The sequence below is a fragment of the Leptonychotes weddellii genome, chromosome 9 (assembly GCF_054177405.1).
Source record: "Leptonychotes weddellii isolate Sample4059 chromosome 9, ASM5417740v2, whole genome shotgun sequence".
Classification (NCBI taxonomy): Eukaryota; Metazoa; Chordata; class Mammalia; order Carnivora; family Phocidae; genus Leptonychotes; species Leptonychotes weddellii.
The window spans coordinates 66819415-66829578 of record NC_138377.1 but is presented as its reverse complement, the minus strand read 5'-3'; the positions used below and the strand labels follow the sequence as shown (position 1 = coordinate 66829578).

Below are 10164 nucleotides of genomic sequence, written 5' to 3'. Positions count from 1 at the left end.
TTTAAAAAATTACAATATGATCCAGTAATTCCCCTGCTGGGTATTTAACCAAAGAAAACAAAAACACTAATTTGAGAAGATATATGCACCACTACATTTATTGCAACATTATTTACAACAGTCAAGATATGGAAGCAACCAAAGTGTCCATCACTAGATGAATGGATAAGGAAGATATGGTATATATACACAATGGACTATTACTCAGCCATAAAAGAGAATGAAGTCTTGCCATTTGCAACAGCATGGATTGACTTAGAGGGTATTATGTTAAGTGAAATGAGTCAGAGAGAGACAAATACCATATAATTTCACTCATACGTGGAATCTAAAAAACAAAACAAATGAATTTAAAAAATAAAAAGCAGAATTAGACATATAAATACAGAGAAAAAACTGATGGTTGCCAGAGGTGAGGCAGGTGGGGAGATGGGCAAAATAGGTGAAGGTGAATGGGAGATACAGGCATATAGTTAGGGAAAGAACAAGTCACAGGAATAAGAGGCACAGCATCAGGAATATAGTCAGTAATATTATAATACTGTTGTATGGTGACAGATGATGCTACACTTCTGGTGAGCATAGCATAATGTATAAATTTGTCAAATCACAATGTTGTACACCTGAAACTAATGTAATATGTATTTCAACTGTGCTCAAATAAAAAATTTCATAATAAAAAACCCAAAAAATATTAAAATGTTTTTAAAACTGAGACATTTAAAAAAAATTAAAAAGACATCAAAAGAGATGGTCCCCAAGATGTTCGAATAATTTTAGGTTTTCTATTTGCCTTTGGAAGTCTTTACAGTTTCCACAAATGCATGTATTATTATTTATTTAATATTTAAATATTATTTTATGTAATATTATTGTATTATTTAATGAACTCAGGCTTACTATCTGAAGTAGTCCACTAACTATTCCCTCTGCTTTTACTTTTGCTACATTATATTATCTACTTAAAAGGACAGAGATATATCAAACTGTAATATATATGGGATCCCATCTTTCCCTTTATCAAAACACATTAATAGCTTTATATTGATAATAAAAAGGAATCCACTAGCCTGAAAACTCTGGTCTTTTCCTTTCTGTAAAATCTCAGCATAGATCTTCTCCCTTTTATTCATCAATCTCCTTCACCAAGGTCTCTCTTTAATACTTATACAAAATCTTTCTCACTTAACAATGTCTAGGTACACTGGCCTTTTGCCTGGAATGCTCTTTTCCCTGCTTAAATGTCTAATTCTAGAGCTTTCTTAATGTGTTCGTTTAAATGTCTCCCCTTAATGTGGTCTTCTAGACCACCATGCCTAACATAGATCTCTCCCCTTAGTTACTCTCTCTGGAACAGGGACCAGGTCTGTATCTATAACCATGTTATCTGTATTGATTTAGAAATGATTGGTACCTAGTAATATTTTTTCTTTTTTTTATTATGTTAATCACCATACATTACATCATTAGTTTTTGATGTAGTGTTCCATGATTCATTGTTTGCGTATAACACCCAGTGCTCCATTCAGTAATATTTTTTTAATGTTTCATGAATGATGAAATTCAGTTGAAAAAGCACTGAGTGTCCATGCGATCTGATAGAGCAAGCTACACTAAGCAGTTCATGGTTTTAATCTTTAATATTTCAGTTGATATTGATTCTTAGAAAACTATTTGAGTACTCAAAGATATGTTGGAAATATTTATTTTTAGGCATATTTTTACATTCTACTAAAGATAATTAGCGTATTGAAGCTATATAGTAAGAAAGTATTCTTATCCTCAATCAAGTCACAACTCCTCTGTGAAGACCCATATGGTTGACAAATATGGATAGATATTTGAACACCTATTAAGTTACTTAATATAACTTCAGAAATAAAAATTGATACTAAATACCATATAGTGTGCTATCTTCCTAAAGTTACCTATTTTTACATACTGAGTCATTAAAACTTTATAAAATTTTTGTAAGAAGACGTATGCTTTTGTATTTTAAACACTCATCAGGATTGTTTCTCTGAATTCTTTTTTTTAAAGATTTTATTTATTCATTTGAGAGAGAGAGCACAAGTGGAGAGGAGACAGAGGGGAGCAGCAGAGGCAGAGGGAGAAGCACACTCCCCACTGAGCAGGGAGCCCGATGTGGGGCTCAATCCCAGGACCCTGGGATCATTACCTGAGACAAAGGCAGATGGTAAACCATCTGAGCCACCCGGGCTCCCCTTTTTCTCTAAATTCTAAGACAAGGAAGTAATGAATGCACACTTATTTACATATTGGATCTGTGCTATGAACATTTTCCATTAGATTTTTAATAAAACTGACCTTAGTAATTGCGTGAATTTTGAGAGAAGCAAATAGATAGTATTAATATTTTCATTTTAATTATTCCGATAAATATGTAAGACTCAAAATCTCCAAAAGGCAGAGAACACAAAAAAATCAGTTGTTGTAGAACATTACTTAGGAAGTGAGCCAGGAACCAAGATACTGGCTGCTGAGTCTCTTAATGGCTGCTTTCATTTCCTGATTCCTCAGAGTATAAATAATTGGATTAAGGAGGGGGGTGATTATAGAGTAAAACACAGAAAGAAACTTATCTACAGAGTAACTATTGAATGGGAAAGCATAGATGAAGATAGCAGGGCCAAAGAAGAGAGTGACCACAGTGATGTGAGCAGATAGTGTGGACACTGCTTTGGAGGATGCAGTGGAGGAGTGCTGCCAGATGGTGACCAGCATGACAATATAGGATATGAGCAAGAGAATGAAGCAGACTAGGGACAGGAGTCCACTGTTGGCAATTATGAACTGTTCTAGGTTATAGGTGTCAGTGCAGGCAAGCTTGATGATCAGGGGAAAGTCACAGAAAATGCTGTCCACAGCGTTAGGACCACAGAAAGGTAAACCTACAGTGAAAACCATCTGGCTGGTGGTATGTATGAACCCAGTTGCCCACGAGAGCAGAAGAAACACAATGAGTGCCCTGCGATTCATGATGGTCTTATAGCGCAAGGGTTTGCATATGGCAACATACCTATCCATGGCCATAGCTATCAGAAGAGACATCTCTCCACCCCCAAAGAAGTGCATAAAAAACATCTGGGCCATGCAGCCCCACAAGGAGATGGTCTTGCGTTTTCTAAGGAAGTCTGCAATCACTTTGGGAGTTGCAGCAGAAGAAAGACATAAGTCAAAAAATGATAAATTTGCCAGAAAGAAATACATGGGGGAGTGAAGATGGTTGTCAACTATCACGGAGATCACAATGAGGAGGTTTCCTACTATATGGCTACATAGACAAGAAAGAAGATTGCAAAAAAGAATATTTGAATTTCTTGAGAATTGGAAAGTCCCAGCAAGATGAACTCAGAAACACTTGATCTGTTGTTCAGGAGATCCATTCATCCTTTTGTATGAGTTTGTCGGAGGTTGCCTAGAAGAGGGAAGAAACAGGATGTCATAGGGACTGACAAATCAGTAAACCTGATCTTTACTTACATCCTGTGTCATATGCAGGCACACAACCCTGTTGGTAATATGACTGTTTGTAGGTATTTTGCAGGAGATATTTCACAGGACCACATGGCAGTAGACAGTGTGGAGGGAATGGAGCCAACTAAATGAAATGTGTGTGTTGGTTAGTAGGGGCAAGGTCAGTTGGACATTTGAGAAAACCTCTCCCTTCTTGTTCAGCTGCAGATCAGACTGTGTGTGAACACTTATTAGAAAGATAGAAAAGAGTTTTGGAAGGCATCAGCAAAATAGATTTTTATCTTTTTCAGGAAGTGCATTTACTGACACATTTTTGTGACATTCTCAGTATGCAGTAGAAAGTTTGCCATATTAGGGGCACCTGGGTGGCTCAGTCAGTTAAGCATCCAGCTCTTGGTTTCAGCTCAGGTCATGATCTCATGAATGGTGGGACTGAGCCCCTTGGAGGCTTACGCTGAGCCCATGGAGACATCTTCCAATTCTTTCTCCCTCTCCCTCTGCTTATCCTCTCTCTCTCAAATAAATAAAATCTTTAAAAAGTTTTCCATATTAAATATTGCTGAAATCACATAATCTGCATTATACTTCTTAAATAGAACTGATTACAGACCATGAGCATATTGTTGTTAGAAGGTTGAGTATGGAGACAGTTATATTATTAACTGAGATTAAAGCCTATTACTGAGGAAAGATTAAGGTTTTTAGAATTGAATGACCCAGATTGATTCTCAAAACTACACAGATGCTCATCTACATATTGCTTATCCCTTCAGTTCATTTGATCAGACATCAAGTGTATCCCATCTGTGCATTCTTATCCAGTTGTTGCAAAATTGGATCAAAAAACCATTTTTATCTATTTGTTTTTAAGTTGTATGTTTTCATATACATGAATATATAGACACACCTAAATCACTATTATTAAGACTAGTGAATTTTACCATTGTAGTCTTGTTCCTCTTTCCTCCATTAGTGAGGGGTAAAGACTAAGGTGAATCATTTACTTTTGTAAACATGACTTAAAAATTTTTTAAATATGATGTATTGTTTGAACAGAGTACCATCTTGGGTTACTTAGTTTCCTTGGACCTATCCACCCTCAACAATTATTTTCCTTGAAGTTCCTTTAACCTTTAACTTTGTCAAGGATGGAAAAAAGTCATGGATATTATGTTACTGCCTTAGGTGGATTCTGCTAAGCAAAATGGACTATTAAAAAATGCACACATTTAAAGGGAATAGGTCAGTGCTCAATCTATATAAATTCACCTATTTAAGCTGTTCATTATTTGTCTGATTTTAGCTCTTATTCCAGTCTTATTCCAGGCTTGTTGTTCATGTCCAGTCCTTTCCTTGCTTTTATGAGAGCCTAGACCCAGGCCTAATGCAGATTGTCAGAAAAGAAAATAGAATATACATGGTTTCAGGGTACATTTTAAACTTTTAGTTACACAGTTCAAATTTTTAAAAAAATATGGTGTATTTTGATAACTATAATAAGCATTTAGTCATATTCTCTTTCTATATATAGTTATTATCATTAAGACACACAGTTATTGTAAATGGCCCATAATCTCCCATTATGTTTGACACCATCATTCAGAGTAGCATAAAAACTTCCTTCTTTCACAAGGAAATAGAACTGAAAATGGAAATCTTTGTTAGTTCTCATTCACAGATGTGAATGTGTATTTCTTTCTTTGTGCTTCATACCCTTGCTGTAAGGCAATGATTTTACCTAAGATACAGCTCCTGGACCTTCTGTATTTGTCTGAAGTATGCAATAAGTACATTTGCAGGTGCACATGGGTCTGGCAGAGAGAGTCCTAGACAAGATGCTATCTCTATATTTGTTTTCAGCTTAAAAGTGTTTAACTACTTGGCCATTTTCAGACTGTTGCCATAGGAAAGTTGAATTTTCTCATATGTTTTTCTAATAATTCCTAACAAATATAATGATAGCATCAATATTTTATGAGTGGTGATATTCTATGATTTTCAGAGTCATGAATCAGGCACTTTATCCTTGCATTTCTATCATTTATCTCTCTTAAAATATTACATTGCTAAAAATAACAAAGGAATTTTCTCTTTCTGTTACATATAATTCAAAGAATAAAATCATTCAACCTGATAAGGATAGCCAAACAATTTGAACATACCTAGATTTCTTTTCTGTAAGAATAATTTACTTGGCCTGGATTGCTGCACTATTATCTTAATTTCTAGTAATCATTTGTATAGTGTTTCTGATTTTTGTATTTTTTTTGCAGTTGTGACAAAATAAGGTATATTCCAGTTTAATTTTCCCCTTTCAGCCCTCCCTTTAGTTATCTTTTTGGCATTTGTACTTATCACTTATGGACACATTTAAGGTTATTAATGAAAATAATGAGATAGATGTGGTATGTAAGGTAGAGTAACAGGTCAGGATTATGTAACCTACCAATTTGCACTTGGACTTCAGAAGTAACATCAGTATGAAATGGATGCTTAATCTTCATCATCCAGTGATTTTATTTTCTGCTCTGAACTTCAAAAGACAGCAGTATATCAATGTATCCCTTGGTAGAAGGCCCAAAGGAGGAAACTCATTTGATTGTTTTAAATTCCTGAGAGACTAGTAGTAAAAAAAGTAATTAGGATGTTAAAATACACTTTTGACTTTACAGAAATGAGACACCATTTTTCATCCATAAAATTGATGATACTTTAAAGACAATTTTCAGTACTCAGGTGGTCAGTGGAAAGAGGACTAGAGTTGAATTATGAGAATTTTGTATGATGTTCATTCTTTTGTTGTAGTTTGATTTCTACAGTAAGCATTGATAAATATGATATTTAGGAAAATATAAATATTCTAGATTATTTTAATTCTAAATTGTGTTAGGGCTGAAATTTTCACATTTAAACTCTAATCTGTCTAGAATTTATTGATAATGTGAGATAATTTTTCATCTTTGCAATTAAATAATAATTCATTCCACTAAGAATTTGTTATGTGTTCTTTGTAACCTTTTAAGTTTGCTGATAGATCAGGCTCTTCTTCAGGTGTGCTCATTTACTCTTTTTCTTCCCTGATAATTTTTGAGGAGGTATTATGTATTTTACTACTCATTATGTTTACAGTATATTTAATGTATGGAAGGGCAAGTCTGCTCTCACTGCTTTATTCATTCACAGTTTTCTTGGTTAGTTTCATATGCTTTTATTCTAAATTAGATTTATTTTCTAAAGTTAAAGCAAGTTCCACTGACATTTCAATATCACAGTATTAAACTTATAAGAAATGTAGAAAAAATGAACAGAATTACAAAATTGAGTCTTTCATCCAAAAATTTCCCTCTAAATATTTGTCTGCCTACTTATGACACCATAAAATTTTCTCATCTTCATTATCAACACATTTTTTTGTAACTCATTTTTTGTTATAAGTAATTTTGCCTATTTTCTACCTTGATGCTTTACCTAATGTGATCTTTTTCTTTATCATAATTGATTTTAATGCTCTTGTTTCCATTTTTTACATATTTAAGTGGTAAATGGTATCATTTGTAATTTTTTCCCAGTTCATTGTCTTCTTTGTTTTAGGTTACTTATAAAATAATCTACAAACATTAATAACATATTTTTTTCTAATACATTTCTTGTGCCTTATTGCATTAACTAGAATTTTAGAGCAATGTTGCATAACAGTGATGATAACTGGCTATGGCAGAACTTGTTAGTTTCCCAACCATGACCTTTCCTTCTTTCTTGAAAAAGAAAGCTCATTTTCTTGGAATCAGGTGTCTGTGCACTTCCATGGAGTCTCCAACCCCATGCAAAAAGCTGCATCTTGCTACCCTGAGCCAATCACAGTTTTTCATTTTCCTCACCAGTTTAGCAATGAGTCCAGACCATGTACCAGAGACTGCTGAGTAGCCTTCTCCCATTCTTCATTAGAAACAGACACCTGAATTCATTAAATGACATTGTGCAGCCTTCCTTGCAAGTAAAAGTGGCCAATACCATGAAAGTAAACAGTATTATCAGGCAGCTACTTGGTGAAAATTCTTTATAGGGGCTGACTCCTGGGAGGGTTATGTCTTTCCCTCTCCCCAACTCCATATTTTTTCAGGTCTGATTGGAAAAGTGTGAGTTTTTATATTAATATTAAGTACTATAAATGCTTATAGTTTAATGCTATCAGTTAAATATTGTATTGTACAAACAGAAGGATGTTAAGCAATTACTCAAGTGACAAAATATCTGAGTTGCTAACAGGAAATGTTCAGGGAAAGCAAAGATGAGCATCAGCTGGAAGTTACCACCAAATCTAAGCTGGAGGGGTAAAAGAAGATGCAGTCATACCATAGTCCAAGGGTGTGGTCATGTATTCATTTTCTTCTTCTCCCTTGAAAAACTTCCATAAACATGGAGGCCTCATCCAACCAAATTTATTATCTCATAGCTGTGTATGTCCAAAATCCAACATTGGTCTCACTGAAATACAATCAAGTTGTTGGCAGGACCATATTCCTTACTGGAAGCTTTGAGGGAGAAACTGCTCCTAGATTCATGCTGGCTATGGGCCAACTTTAGTTCCAGGTGGTTGTAGAATATCATCTCCATTTCCTTGCTGATTTTTAGTTAGGAATTATTCTCACTTTCTATGCATTGCCTATATTCCTTGGTCATGTCTTCTTCCTCTTCAAAGCCAGAAAGAGTGCAATGAAGCCTCCTCAAGTCTCATCCTTCCTGGATTCTTTTTTCTTTCTCTGGATCCATGAAAGGTTCAATGCTTTTAAATACTCATTCATTAGATTGAGTCCACCCAGATTATCCAGGAAAATCTCCCCATCTCAACATTTATAAACAATTATATCTCCAAAGTTCTTTTTGCCATGTAAGGTAACATATTCACAAGTTCCATGATTAGGGTGTGGAATTCTTTGGGATACCATTATTCTGGTTAAAACAGCTTATATACAGAAGTCAGAAGTGTTGTGGCCCATTTCACTAGGACAGCTAGAGCCATGGAAGTGTTGCTGAGTTCCAGAGTGAGCCACAGAAGTACTGCAGATGTTTGGGCTAAGGCAGTGTGAGAGTGTGTGTGTGCGCATGTGTGTGTGTTCTTTGTTATCCTTTCCTCCCACCCTATGTTAATCTAACAGTGACACTCATTTGTAACCATCTGGAGGTCAAGTGACTTAGGGTCCTGGAAATTCAGTCTTCATGGATAACGGCTGCCTATAATACAAAGCAAATTTATAGAAATAAAAAGAATGGATTGGAAGGAAAATAGACCTATAATGGCACACATCCTTTTATTATTCAGTCTTTCTGGAAGAGAAGTGTGGTGTGTGGAATTTTTAGACATTTTGTGACAAATTATTTTAAAAAGACCACACACACATGAGGTTTTGGAGTCTCTGGTGATACTGTGGTACTACTGTACAAACATTGGACTAAGATGCTATGATTTATTTTACACTAGAAAATAAACCTCTATCTAATTTAACTATAACACCGTAATCATGGTTGATTACTAGCAGACCAACAATTTTAGTCAAGGACATGTGATATACAGTTACTTATAGGGATGTTAAGTGAAATTTTCAATATTCCTAAGATAGGGCATAAGGAAAACAACATTTTCTCCTCCCAGATTTAAGTCACTGTGAAGGATAAAGTGTGAGGACGAAAACCTCATTCATTGAAGATGGCAGGGTCCTGCCACATTTGCGAATTTTTAGGGGAGTTTATATAGGGCAAGTGTGCTGAGACATCAGCTTAAAAGTTAAAGTATTGCATCTTGTACCTCAGTCATTATACCACTAAGAAAAAAGCATAATGTCTGGTAGTCCTCTCCAAGTTCTAGAGGCAGTATATTCCAACGTGTATATATTACTTATTTATTGATTGACATGAGGATTCTAGTTTTTGTGAACTTAGTTCAGGAAAGGCATGTTAGCAGATACAGTACAGAGTGAAAGGAGCCTTACTTACCACTAGGGCCATATGTCCAGGCAAATTTTACAGTATTAAAGTTACCTATGCTGGGAAATAGACCATTTATAAGGTTTTCCATATCCTAATAGGAGAATCATAATGTAGTTTCATAAGATTATGTAGCATGGCTATGCCATGTGCAGCAGAGAACTATACATGAATTGGAAATCAGCTCCTGCTGTTCTGCTATGCCCACATAGGAATGGATCATGTTACCATAGAACTTCAACTGACTGTCGAGATGGAGCTGTTCTTCATGTTTGTGTTCTTTCATACTAAGACTGACTATAGAGCATCACAATTTTAAAATTATATCCTGCTATCTTGGGATGGCATCCTCTAGGATGTAGTGTACACTCTTATTTAATGACATTATATGTAATTTGTTCCCAGTAAGAACAATCTGCAGGTTTTTATAGGATATTACCCATTCTTCATTCCCTGTAAAACACATGTAGAATTTATGCTTTCTTTTTCCACAGCTTCAGGCTCTCTAGTTCCAGAAATTCTGAAATATGTTTTCACCAGTGATGCAGTAAGATTTCTATTAACCTCAAGCTCAATCACTTTTCAATTTTCTTTCCCAGAGACATAAAGGCAAAGAAAGGTGTTACCATCTTGTAAAGGGTAATTTACCTTGATCACCTGAAGAGGTAGTACTTCTACTACACA

The 10164-nt window shown here is 35.0% G+C and overlaps 1 protein-coding gene across 1 annotated transcript; it reads right to left on the bottom strand.

Annotated features, from left to right (window-relative positions):
• Nucleotides 1–2466: 2466 nt before the first annotated feature.
• On the bottom strand, nucleotides 2467–3743 carry LOC102728092 (olfactory receptor 4K13-like). Its single transcript, XM_031025170.2, is given in 2 exon segments — nucleotides 2467–3293; nucleotides 3296–3743. Coding segments are annotated over 2 exon segments (939 nt in total). The 5' UTR covers nucleotides 3408–3743.
• Between the last annotated feature and the right edge of the window lie 6421 nt (nucleotides 3744–10164).